Raw genomic sequence first — 13853 nt, 5'->3', positions numbered from 1 at the left:
TTCACTCATTCAATAGTTATTTATTGAGCAGTACATACCAGACACTGGTCATAGCAGCTGGGACACAGCACTGAACAGGAGAGACAAATCCCTGCCTTTGAGGGGCGTACGTCCTAGTGGGGGAGATAAAAACTACAACTCAAACACACAGGACATCAGAGTGCCATGGAAAACGGAGAGGCAGAGCAAGGATGGGGTGGTCTGGAAGGCCTCTCCCTCTACAGAGGATGGCAGGATTGTAGTGGGCTGAGGTCAACCAAGGTCAAATGGAACAGAACTCTTTGAGGAAAGTACACTCTCAGTTTCAGTAATAAAAATCCAGGGGCTTTGTTTCTTAATCTTTTAAATTGGAAACACTTGTTGCTTCCAGGGATGGGGGTGGGTGCTCCGTGGTTTGGGGGAACAGGGTGAGAGTCTGGCTGAACAGCCTTTTGTCACCTTAAATTTTGAACCACGTGAATTTCCTTTTCAAAACATTAATTCATTGAAATAGGAAAGAACTTGGACAGTCTTCTGGAAAAGATTAATCATTTCCATGGAGCTACTGCCTTATAGGAGGCCTGTTTGTCTATCTGCCAACTGCTGCCAGACATCGCAGATGTAGCATCCTCCAGTGCTCCCTAGTGGGCAACATCTTAACCATGAGATCAGCCATTTGTCCACCTGCGGGCACTGGCCACGTGTACACACAGGTATGTGGACACCAGGCTCACGATGACCACAAGGAGATGGGTAGGGCAGGAGACTCGGGAAGCTGAAGACCAGGATATTTGCTAGGAGCCGACATTCCCACCCCACCCCAGGTGACTCCCCTAACCTCACTGGCTCTTATCATGGCTATCACACTCTCTCTTGACCTTTATCGGCAGGCACTGATCACAGCTGCATCCTATTTGGAAACTCATGGCCCACACTAAGGATTTAATCCCCTACTAAAGACTGGTCCACGAGACAGGACTTAGCCAGCAGCCTGGTTTCAGCCATACTTCCCTGGTTTCTTTCCTGGTGAAGCTGGGGCCCGAGAGGTCTTCCCTAGGTTGGCTCCATGGAGGTGGAGGTGGTGGGGAGGAAAGGCTGGCTCTGTAAGTGGCAGAGGCCTGAATAACAGGGACTTGAGAACACTCAAGATAGCTGACTTAATCCTTAATGTGACAAGCACAGGGCCATGATCTGTGCAGAAAGGTGGGTACACATGGACTGAATGTTTGTGTCCTCTCCCAAATTCATATGTTGACATCCAATCCCCAATGTGATGGTATTTGGAGATAGGGCCTTTGAGAGGTAATTAGGTTTGGATGAGGTCACAGGGGTGGAGACCCCATGGTGGGATTGGCACCCTTATAAGGGGATGAAAAGCCCAGAGCTTTCTCTTCATTATTTCCGGACAGAGCAAGAATATGGCCCTCTGTGAAACAGGAAGTAGGCCCACACTAGGCACCAAATCTGCTGGCACCTTGATCTTGACCAGCCTGCAGAACTGTGAGAAATGTTTGTTATTTAAGCCACCCAGTCTATGGTATTTTTGTTCTAGCAGCTTGAAGACAGGCTGTTTGGAGCACAGACAGCAGAGCATGATGGGGTCAGCTGGGGTTGGGAAATGGGTTACTGTCCTTTAAATATTCCATAAAACACAAAGTCACTGACTCTAGCCTCCACAAATTCAGGCTGCCAGTCAGATGCAACCTGAGCACTCAGAGATGCACAGCAGAGACAGCTGCAGGAGGCAGGGCCTCACTGCTCGCAACCTTCAGTGCCCAGAACTGAGCCTGGCATCCACCAGGCATTGAGAAATTGCAGAATGGAGGAATATTAGATTTTTGTCAGTGGCAGTGAACACTGAAAACCCAGTATTCTGTACCACTTCAGGAAATCCTCATTGTAAACCATCCAGGACCAAGGGCTCCCAAATTCAAACCTGGTCCCTATTTTCATAACCAACATCTCTCAGCAGCAGTATTTGTATCCCTCTCCAAAAAAAGGCCAATGAGGATTTCCTCTTATTTTTCAAAAACGTTTATGGCTTTGCTGATAACAAGCAAGAAAGGTACCTGGATTTGCAGGCAACCTCAAGTAGTTAATGAACAATTACTGTGGCTCATCCAAAGGGATCAAGTGTTCCAAACAAAAGACCAGGCTCAAGTGTTATGTCATTTTTAGAAGCAGTATGAGGGATGATGTTGCGATGCCCACTGCTGGAGTCTCTAGGACCGGTCAGTGGCTTTTGGGAATCACTGGTTTCTGGCAGGCAAAACATTCAAAGACTATTCCAGGAAATCCAGAACATGTGGCAGCAATGCAATAAGCCATGAAACAAACTCAAAAAAAAACGACTTGATATGTATACGTATAACTGATTCACTTTGCTGCACACCTGAAACTAACACAACATTGTAAATCAACTCTACTCCAATAAAAATTTTTAAAAAAGAAAAAAGAAAACTGACTTGGTTCTAGCTCTGTGACCCTGGACACAACACTAAACACTCCGGGCTTCTGCTTCCTAACCAGTTCAATGGAGGCATGCGGAGGACCCCCCAGCTCACACTCTTGGATGCTCTCACTGGCTACCAAGCCAGTTTTTAATCACAGTTTCTGAGAAAATACCTATACTTTTTGAGGTTTCCTTATCCATAAGAAAGAAAATAAAATTGGGAGAAGCCATCTTGAGCAGTGAAAAAAAATGAACTGTGGATTTAGGCAAACAGAGAGTCTCAATTCTTAGCCCTTGTGACCTAAAGCAGGTTACTTGACCTCTCTGAGTCTTACTTTCTTGACTTGCAAAATGGAGATGATAGTGTCTGTTGTAAGGATTGTGGAAGGATCTCGCTCATGCCGCCTTACAGGAGGTGCAAAATAAATATCATTTTCCTTCTTTGTTCCCTATATCACTTTCAGCAAATGTGAGAGGGATGTGAATATACTGAAATGTCTGTTAAAAATAAAAATTAAACTCTTTAAAAGAATATCAGAGGTTTTAACATCAGATAGATATATAAACCTACATTTCCCTCTTCCAACATAAAAGGGCCTACATTCTGATCAACACTGCCCATCTCTGAGGTTATCAGAGATGTTCCAAAAGACTGAGGTTAAGAGGCTACAGGGAGCAAAAGGCACCAAGCACAGGAAGCACTATTCAAAGTGGGAAAAGACGTGGTCCTGACCATGGTCCTGCCGGGCACCATCTCAGATGGGCTCTGCGACAGCATCAGGAGGCCTGAGGAAACAGTTTGGGCCACTGGCCGGCAGGCACGAGAAGTCCCCAGGCCGGGAGACTTTACCATGATGGTGCAGCGAGCTCCCTAATCTCAAGGCAGCTCAACATCATACCTGAGACCTGGCCCCAAGGCAGTGCAGGAGTAAGAGGCACTACTTCAAGGAGCAGCTTCAGCTCTTAAGTTAACCACAGGAAGAAAGGCTCTTGCCGAATGTAAACATTTACAGGTTTCCACAGCTAGCTCTAGGGGACTGTCATCTGAGGGGAACAGGGCGTGCCCAGAGTGAGCTCAGGCAGGGACCCCTCGCACACTGGGGAGAAGATGCTGCACTGCCACCGGTTTCAGCCAGCAGGATGCCCGTGTCCCCAGCCTTCCCCTGTGCCAGGTCCAGAACACATGACCCCAGCTCAGGCTCTCATGCTCCAGAAGCTGGTGTAGACAGCAGCGGGTTTCCTGTACAAAGAAGACTCATCATTCATAACACAGCAACTGACCCATCTGCTACTCGGAAGGAGAATGTATTTTAAACCTGGAAGAGTCATAATTCTTAGATGTTCCACATGTTGTCAGCTTTGCTTTCTACAGACACAGGGCCCCTCCCCTTTGAGGGGGACCCCTCTGGCTGTGGGGGGGTGCCCTCCCTATTGGCAGAAATGTGGGGGGCAGGCAAACAACAGGCTTATGATTTGGATCGTGTCCTGCACATAAACACCTGGGAGAGCAGGGCCAGGACTGTGGCAGCGGGGAGCGTATGCTGCAGGAGGTGGTGATGAGACAGCGTGGCTATACAAAAGGATTCTGGGTGTGCCAACTCTAGTAGAGTCAGTAGGCAACTCTGGATCTCATAACATCCTGCCCTTGTTTGCCACTCACCACATCCCCACATCTAGAGGGTCAGCCTTTTTCTAGCTATGGCACCTCACCAGGAAAGTCAATGCTACAGGACCTCAGGGAGCCTCGTGGTGCTAAAGTTGAAGACTCACGTCAGAGAACATCCTCATGGTGGGGTTCTTGGAGCAGGGGGGCCTCTCACTACAGTCTGCAATCCCTGGGAGTGGCTGCACGTGGCAGGTAAAGGGGGCGAGTGGCTTGGGCACCTGACCCCTACTGAGGAAGCCAGGGCCCCTCACATCTGCAGTGGCTGTGTGTACAAGAGACAGGCAAGGCCGCACATGTGAGAAGCAAGCACACAGGCTGCCAGTGGACACAGGACTCCTTCCCACTTCGGGACAGCAGGGGCCACGGCCCGAGGCAGGACTCCTCTAGGGCGCAGAGCGGGCTTTGCTGCAGAACTGGCTCAGCTTTGCTGGTTCCAAGGACTCAGTTCAGCCATCTTCCACTCTCAGACAAACTGGGACAGGTTGGGGACTTTGATGTTGAGATCGCCAATGTTGATATTCCGAGGCATCTCCGGCAGGTTGATGTTTTTCACAGCGGACACGGCCCGGGCGGGCGCTGCTGAAAGGCCACCCTGGGGAGACGTGAAGGTGGGTATGAGAGAAACCCTCAGTGTCATCTGCTTAAGGCTTAAATAAAAACAAGTGAAAGAGGGCTAGAAAATGTCCAAACCGAGTACATGCAATGCACATTTTGATTTTTCCCTCCTTATGCCTCAAAGGTGGCCAACACAACAATCTTTAGGTTAGTAGGTTCTATAGCACAGGGACTCAATCTGCACTCCTAAAGGTGGGTTGTGTCTTATGCAGTTTTATAGCCCCAGTGCCAACAGTGCCTGGCACACAGTAGATGTTCAGTAGATGCCTGTTGAAATAACCAAGGAAGTTTAACCAAGTCATATTCAGCAACAGGTTTATGAAACAAAATTAAACAAAACCCTTTCCTCAAGAGACTGAAGACTCTTACAGAGGAGTGCAGTCACAGGGAAATTCTTAAAGGGAAAAGGAATGTCACAGCTTAGGACAACCGCTTGCCAACTAATACCATGAAATGGACAAGAGCTGGCTTTGGAAATGTCATGTGGCCACAAGACGGGAAGAAGGACACGTAGGAGGTGGAGTGTACCCACAGACACAGAAGGTCTGGGAGCAACAGAGAGGAAAGGTGCCTGCGGTCAGCCCTCACTCTCCAGGCTCGGCCCCGGTGTGCGGAGAGGGGGAGAAGTCGACAAGGATGTTCTCAAAACCATTTCGTCCTTCTTGACTACTTTTCAGGATCCTGACTCCAATTCCACCCTCGCCCAGCAAGTCTCCATTGCTTCTAGTTTCCAAATCCCTTGCCTCTGACTAACTTACTATTCCCGGAAGCTTCCCAGCCTACATTTCTAAGAGAACTATAGTTGCCACAATAGCTGTGGTCTGGAAAAGCTTCTTCAGCAGGACTGCCAGTCCTCACAGGAAGCATTCCTGGTTTCGCAAGATCAAGTTCCGTTACACAAAGCAATGAAGCTCTTTAAGACACTCAGATAATTGAAGAGGTAATTTGTTCTGCTTGTTCTGCCACGTGTGAAGGTGTATGCCTGTAACCTCTACTCCCTGGTAAGGCTGACGAAGGTGACGGAGAGACCTCGGGGAAAAGGATGGAAATTTACTGTGAGCATTTGTATCAAACTCAGCACTATGTGGGGGTGGACCTGGGGTATGCTATTTTCAAACTCAGCCCAAACTCTACTGTAGCTTTTTATAAGGCTAACTGGAAATAAGGAAATTGGCAACTCTGAGGTCTGAAACCACGAGAAGTGCCTGCTGGGAGACCACTCATAGGCACACAAACTAAGAAACCACACTGGAATCAGAGAAGGGGATTCTGGGTCCCTCCAGGGAACACGTGGCTTTGAAGGAGGAATTAGAAACCACAAACATTGGCCATAACCTCCCAAGCCAGAAGCTGTTTGCCTTCCCGTGCCACCTGGCTTTTACATTCACACTTTTAGCCTTTTTCTTACCTTTTTAATCTTCATGGCTGGCCTTCAAACCAATGAGTTTCGACAGACTCAAGGAAGAAAGAGGATGAGTAGAAAACCCTGCTAAGGATCCACAGCAACCCAAACCCACACATTAGCCATTCCTCCTTCTGCCCACGTCTTCTCTAACCAGCCAGGGCAAAATTACAGCTGCATCTCACCTCGGATTTCTCCAGCCTGTTCTGAGCTTCAATCTGAGCCACAATTTCATTCATGTTTGTTTCCAACACCATCCCACCCATCACCACCTCCTGAAGAATGTAGTGCACCTGAAGGGGAAACAAAAAGAAGAAGGGTTAGAGCCCTTTGTGGGAGTGACAGCGTGGACCCAAAGGAAACCTTGTGGGCTTTCTTGTAGCAGCAGGGTGGTCATACTTGACACTGGCACCTGATTCACAACAAATGTCTCAGAGACCACAGGGGATTCCCCCCCACATCCCGGCATATCAAGACACAAATCTCTTTCAAAAGCAGTGCAGAAGGGCCTGGCTACACACAAGGTGGTGGCTGAGAGCACAGGCTTCATTTGAAGTCAGACTGTGTTTAAATTTCAGCTCTGCTCTTTGTTATTAGCTGGGTGACCTTGGGCAAATCATCCTTTCAGTGCTTCAGCTTCCTTCCAGGATTGTGGTGAGGGCTGAAGGAGACAACCTGTGTGAAGCACCTACCCGGTGCCTGGCACACACTGGGTTCTAAAAAAATAATGATGCCTTTCATTACTAGTGTTATCATCATAAACACCGACTGGCATTAAGTCAGTCCAGCTATGACAGAACAATTCCTGTCCACGCACATTTCCATGTGAAATATGTTATCTCCCAGGCTTCATAAGATCCTCCAGTCTGTGCTCCGCTGGAGGCAAAACAGGCCCGTTTCTTGGCACCCGTCCTCATCCCATATCTTCCAGCTTTAGATAAGAAACCATGTTCAGGGTGAATACTTTTTTGGTCATGAGGCTCACACGTGGGCCTTCCATCTAGCTAGTACTTCTCCCAACAAAGCTGAGTCTCAGACTGCTGTGACAGCCGACTATTGCGCTGACTAAACCACTCTATCCCACAGTGGCAGGAAAGCTGCCATGGGAAGCCCCAGGTGGGTCAAGGTGCCCACTGGGGTATGTAAGGGGTGGTACTTCATATTTCAAATCAAGTCCTATCGACATGGCTTTCAAAGCACTTTCAATTAAGTTGGAAAGACAGCAAGTACCACTTTGTATTGTTAACCAATCGCCAGATTAGTGGGATAGTCCTACAGGAGGTCAGGGAAGGAAGAGAGCAATGGCTAGAGAGACCAGAGCCAGTTTCACCGAGACAGTGAGAGAACTGAAGCTGGGTCTGCCATCAGAGAAGCAGGGAGGAGGATTTCAGGTGAAAGGCACTGGAGGAAGCAATTCAGCTGGTGTATGGTCTGAGGAGCACCTGGGTCTGGCTAGAAGGTCAGGTTTATGCAAAAGAGAGGCTGAGGATGATGCTGAGAAGGTAGTTTGGGTCTAAGGCAAGGTCTCTCAACTTGGGCACTATTGCCATCTGGGGCTGGAGGGTTTTCTATTGTGGGGAGCTGTCCCGTGCATCGCAGCATGTTTAGCAGTATCCCTGGCTCTGCGCACTAGATTCCAGTAGCACTCCTTCACCTGTGACAACAAAAACGTCTCCACACATGATCAAATATCTCCAGGGGAAAAAACTGTCTTCAGCTGAGACCCTATTGGCGTAAAGTCCAGACTAAACTATGGAGGATTTGAGGGCCAATATACTCCACAGGCTATGGACAGTCAAGAAAAAAGACATGCCTGCAAGTTTGTGCACGTGTATTTTTGACACATGAAGTTTTCTGACACATCAGTTCTCCATATTTTGCCCATAATAAGTGAGGGGAATACACTAACAGATGTAACTAGGGTATTTCTTCTGACCTCGAGGAGGGAGTGTAATAAAGCATACATTCAAATACAAATAAAATGTTTGCTTACATTAATTAAGGCTTATTAACCACTTTTATGTCTACATATACACTCACATGAGGTGTTTTAAAATTTTACACAATATGAACTATTTCATTATCTACATGCAATGGCAATTTAATAGTGAAACTCTCATATACAGATAATTTACAAAATGTTAAACAAGACTGGTCTTAAAATTATGCCCTGGGGGACTACACTGTTTATACTTCCCCATCAAGAAATAGGCTTCCAAAAATAGTATTGTGTTTCCTTAAAAAATTAAAAATAGAATTACCATATTACTTCTGGGTTTATACCCAAAAGAATTGAAAAGAAGGATTCAAAGAGATATTTGTATACCTATCTTCATAGCAGCATTATTCACAATAGCCAAAAGTAGGAAGCAACCCAAGTGTCCATCAATGGATGAACAGATAAACAAAATGCGGAATATACATGCAATGGAATATTATTCAGAAAATTCTGAAACATGCTACAACATGGATGAACCTTGAGGATATTATGCTAAGTGAAATAAGCCAGACATAAAAGGACAAATATAGTATAATTCCATTTATATAAGTACCTAGTAGTCAAAATCATAGAGGTAGAAAGTAGAATGGTGGTTGCCAGGGACTGAGGGGAGGAGGGAACGGGGAGTGTTGTTTAATGGGTATAGAGTTTCAGTTTTGCAAGATGAAGAGCTCTGGAGATGGGCTGCACAAAAATGTGAACACATTTAACACTACTGAACAGTATATTTAAAAATGAAGACAGTAAACCTTATGTTATGTAAATGTTACCACAATTTTAAAAAATAGGTCTCTATACCAGTACTCCTAGTATTTATTCCTTTTGTTTAATGAACCCCTTTTTCATAGGGGAAGTAGTACTTGTTGAGCATCTACTATGTGCTGAGCACTTTATACGTAACTTATTTTAATTTTATAACATCCATCTGAGGTAAAACGATACATGGAAAAGTCAATAAACTATCCCAATGTCACATATTTAGTAGCAGAACTGATCACTGAATCTAGGTCTGTCTGACTCCAGAGCTCATGTTCTACCCTTTCCACCATACTCCCTCCTCAAAATCCCAAACTAAGTCTTCCACCCTCTTCATCTGAACAGGGTGTGTCAAAGGTCTAGTAGAAAGTCTTCCATGCTTTATCCCCAAGGCCTAGAACAATGCCCAGTGTGGAGTAGGCATGTTGAATGAATAAAAGGCTTTTTTTTTTTTTTTGCTGTACGCGGGCCTCTCACTGTTGTGGCCTCTCCCGTTGCAGAGCACAGGCTCTGGACGCGCAGGCTCAGCGGCCATGGCTCACGGGCCTAGCCATTCCGCGGCATGTGGGATCCTCCCAGACTGGGGCACGAACCCGCGTCCCCTGCATCAGCAGGCGGACTCTCAACCACTGCGCCACCAGGGAAGCCCAATAAAAGGCTTTTCATAAGTCTGAAAAGCATCTTCATGGCATCTTCCGTGGGCTTCAGGTGCTTAAAAGATGGATGACAGTGTGGTGGTGGAGGCTTTATGGAGAAGGTGTAGTAAAAGGCCTAACAGAGGATATCATGGGGACCAGCGGTTGGTTAATAGATAATGTCAGTTAAGACTTTTGATTTGAACACTGCATCATGAAGTCATAATTTTTAAATGCTATTCAAAATGTGTTTCAAGTGCAAAAAAGGAGAAATAAATAAAAATGCAAACTCCATTTTCAACAAAATTAGAAGATAACCACAGGGCTTCCCTGGTGGCACAGTGGTTAAGAATCCGCCTGCCAATGCAGGGGACACGGGTTCGAGCTCTGGTCCGGGAAGATCCCACATGCCGCGGAGCAACTAAGCCCATGCGCCACAACTACTTAGCCTGCGCTCTAGAGCCCGCCAGCCACAACTACTGAGCCCGCATGCCACAACTGCTGAAGCCCATGCGCCTAGAGCCTGTGCTCTGCAACAAGAGAAGCCATGACAATGAGAAGTCCGCACACTACAACGAAGAGTAGCCCCCGCTCGCCGCAACTAGAGAAAGCTTGCGCACAGCAACAAAGACCCAACACAGCCAAAAATTAAAAAATAAATAAATACATTAAAAAAAAAAGGAGATAACCACAATCCCAGGCGCCAATAGGTGTAAAAGCTGTCAAAAGCAGGGAGCTCAAGCAAGGGCTCTTTTCCTTTTGAGAAGAAGAAAGGATGCTACCGAGAGAGGACACGGGAGCTGGAGAGCTCAGGAAGATCTGCAAAAATATACTTTTTGTAGGTAAAGAACACACCCTCTGGGACCAGATTCCTTGTTTTTGGAAGACAGGAACTTCTTTGGACCTGGAGTTGGGGCTAAATGAGAAACCACCCAAACAAGCTCTATTTGCCTCACAGAGCCAGTCTCTGTGGCAGCGGAGAAGATAGCCTTTGCATGGTGGAAAAATTGCAGACACCCACCTCTCTTGGCTAGGTAGAAACAAAGGGTAAAGGAACTCACCCGGAACATGAAATCATGAGAACAACTGCAGCCAGCCTGGAACATAGACTTGGGACCTCCCCTAAACAAGCATCCTGCAAACAGGTGGTCCCTGAAAAACTCACCTATTTAAAGATGAGTTATAAAAATGAAATCTGCACAGGATCTATATAAAGATGAAACAAGAAAAAAATTAGGAAAGAAACAGGAAACCCAAAGGGAAGACTAAGACTACACACCAGAAAAATGCTGTGATACAGCAGATAAAATGTAATAAAATACTTTACAAAACTGAAAAAAAAAACTATGAAGCAAGAGCTCAAAGCAGAAGTGCAAGAGTTTATGGGAGAGGCAGGGAGACAAGAAGAAGAGAAGACATAAGTGGAAGGGAAAAAACATACAGAAAAGAAGATGAAACTGGAAGGAAGAAAAGGCAGGAGAGACTGCTGAAAATATAGGGAGGAACAAAAAGGGGAGACATTTTTAAAAAGCAACTAAAATCAAATGAAAAAAAGAATTAAAAGGAATAGGGAGAAAATGAGTTACAGAAGACAGCAAAGGAGATATAACATATGCATAAAAGAAAACTGTAACATAGAAACAGAACAAATATGTAAAGACTCAGTTCATAAAGATGATGTAAAAATATAATTCAAGATGTTCTTGAAAGGGCACATTGTATTGCAGGGAAAAACTGACCCAGAACAATCAGTGCCAAGATACACTTTGAAGGTAAGATTTCTCAATTTCTGCAACCAGGCAAAAAGATCAAATCACTTAAAAGAGGGACAAAATCTTGAAAATTTCAACGGTAAAATTCAATGCTAGCAGAAAAAGGAGCAATACTTACAAAAATTCCCAAGGAGACAAAGGGTAAACCCAAGAATTTTACACCTAGGTGACTGTCAATCAAGAGTAACAGAATAGGAAATATTGTTCCCATGAGTCTTTTTTGAGGAATCTACAGAAGAAAACACTTCTGCTAACCAAGAGGTGACTGGAAAAATCGTGGCAGAAAGACTGGCGGTTAGCACTGAATCCCCTTAATGGTAGGACTAAGACAAATGGGATTAGAGTGACAACAGAATGCCCATGCTATATGTTTTGACAATGTAGAAAGCTACAGCTAGCCAAAAATTAGGAAGACAGGGGAAAAAAAGAGGGAGGCAGAATAATTACACTGTTTTCCTTACCCTCAATGGATAGCATTTAAAACCGACAACCCATGTAATAAAGATAAGTTATTCTGACTTTTACTGTGACGTTTTCCCCAATGTCCAAGCCCATAATCATCTGCTATAAACACTACCTTGAGAGCCATCAAATTTTTGATGTAGAGCCCAAAGGTTCTTTCCTGCTAGCTAGAGATCTATGCCTTTTTTCTTGTATAAAGTTCACTCATAATGTATCATCCACAATTTCCAGTTTCTCTAAAGGAGAGGCAGAACTCAGACTCCTGTGAAACAGGAAGCACAGAATTTTTCTAGATTTTAAGAGTCCTCCGCCTCTAGTCTCCTACAGTTATCCTGTCCAAACCTAATTCAACTTCATTTCCTTTTTTAAGTAACTTGCCTTTCCAAAGCAAGTTAAGTTTTCATAGAACAAGTCTCTTTCCTCACTCATGGTTTAGCTGTATATGATTAATTAAGTTACTTATTTACAATACCAATATAACTGGCATCAACAGGTCTCAAACAATCACAACTGACCTTTGGTAAGCACAGTGACTCGTGCAGTGTAAATGAGCAAAGGATGAGCAACTAGGGATTAGCTCACCAGCTGCCCATGTTAACGTGACAAGTCAGTGAAGACTTCCTTCCACTGACTATGAAGTGGACCATGAAAGATGGGTGACATTTCTTTGAGTGGAGATAGAGGGGCCTTGAGAAAGCTGGAGGTTGCCAAGCATGAGTGTGGGGAGAAGGCAGCCAAGAATCAATACCAAACTCATGTACTTAAAAAACTAGAAAAAAGGGCTTCCCTGGTGGCGCAGTGGTTGGTAGTCCGCCTGCTGATGCAGGGGACACGGGCTCGTGTCCCGGTCCAGGAGGATCCCACATGCCGCGGAGCGGCTGGGCCCGTGAGCCATGGCCGCTGAGCCTGCGTGTCCGGAGCCTGTGCTCCGCAACGGGAGAGGCCACAACAGTGAGAGGCCCGCGTACCGAAAAAAAAAAAAAAAAACCCTAGAAAAAAGAGATCACAAAGAATGGTTCTGTTAAATGACAGGAGCTGACTGATGGACTGATCATAAGGATGCTAGCAGAAACGTAGGTAAGTACCTCAGAGAACACTGAGGGTTAAAGGATCAAACCAACAAACCAACTGATGTGGGGGAAAAAGAAATCTGAAACCTGAGTCATGTAGGTGGCAATAAAAACCACAAGAATAGAAGATAGCAAAGAGGTAAAGGTCCTCAAGAGCCCTAAACCCAGCTTAACGCAGTGTGCACTGAACAAATATCAATTATCAAGTAATAGTAATTCATAGCTCTCTAGCAAAATTCATTCAGAAGTGTTTAAACAAAAGTGTTACTGATTTCTTAGTTCCTGGCAAATCCCCTGGTAATTTGACCCAAGAGTAATCACAACAGGGAAGAGTTTAATCTGAATAAAAAGATTACGATAACCCTAATAAACAAATAGGTTATCTTGATGTGAGGGGAAGGCAACAGAGGAAATACTTTGGGTGATGAATCTGAAATGTTAACAGGTAAAATGCTGGTTGGAAACTGTGTTTTACAAGATCAAGATACATAAATTTATGGCCACACTTTAATGAGTGAAAGTTGGTGTTTATAATTCTGTCTCTTAAAACCCCTTAAAGGGACTTCCCTGGTGGTCCAGTGGGTAAAACTCTGCACTCCCAATGCAGGGGGCCTGGATTCGATCCCTGATCAGGGAACTAGATCCCACATGCATGCCACAACTAAGAAGTCTGCATGCCACAAGAAAGATCCCACATGCCGCAACTAAGACCTGGTGCAGCCAAAATTTAAAAAGTAAATTAATTAAAGAGAAAAACAACAACCCTCAAAACAGTCAAAAAGTAGGAATGATTACCAGTCAAGATGTCTATTCCTCTGAAGGCAATTTAACCTGCTATCGAGACTCTATTCTCTCCTCCCCACACATCTGGACATCCGTCTCCTTCATTTTTCTTTTCCAGGAAGCTGTCACATCATCCTCCCTCTGTTGAAGGTACTTGCTTCTGTAACTGGATCCACTGGGCATCCAATGTGGCCCCTGTATTCTTTTCTGTCAGTATAAGCTAACTGTTTGAGACCTTCCCCATCTCATTCCCTAGAGGCAA

General features: G+C 45.2%; 1 protein-coding gene across 1 annotated transcript in view; it reads right to left on the bottom strand.

The window, feature by feature from the left end:
• The window catches only part of LOC114904245 (AP-3 complex subunit sigma-2), a 61506-nt gene continuing 47653 nt past the window's right edge, over window positions 1-13853 (bottom strand). The window contains exons 5-6 of the mRNA XM_029237937.1: window positions 6300-6407; window positions 1-4689 (exon numbers count right to left, since the gene is read on the bottom strand). Of these exons, the coding sequence (XP_029093770.1) occupies window positions 4561-4689; window positions 6300-6407 (237 nt within the window). The 3' untranslated portion in view covers window positions 1-4560. The remainder of the gene's footprint in view (window positions 4690-6299; window positions 6408-13853) is intronic.

Source organism: Monodon monoceros, unplaced genomic scaffold (genome assembly GCF_005190385.1).
Source record: "Monodon monoceros isolate NGI ecotype Baffin Bay Population unplaced genomic scaffold, NGI_Narwhal_1 Super_Scaffold_21, whole genome shotgun sequence".
In the NCBI taxonomy this organism is placed as follows: domain Eukaryota; kingdom Metazoa; phylum Chordata; class Mammalia; order Artiodactyla; family Monodontidae; genus Monodon; species Monodon monoceros.
The sequence above is the reverse complement of the archived record's forward strand: the minus strand, read 5'-3'. Positions and strand labels throughout refer to the sequence as shown.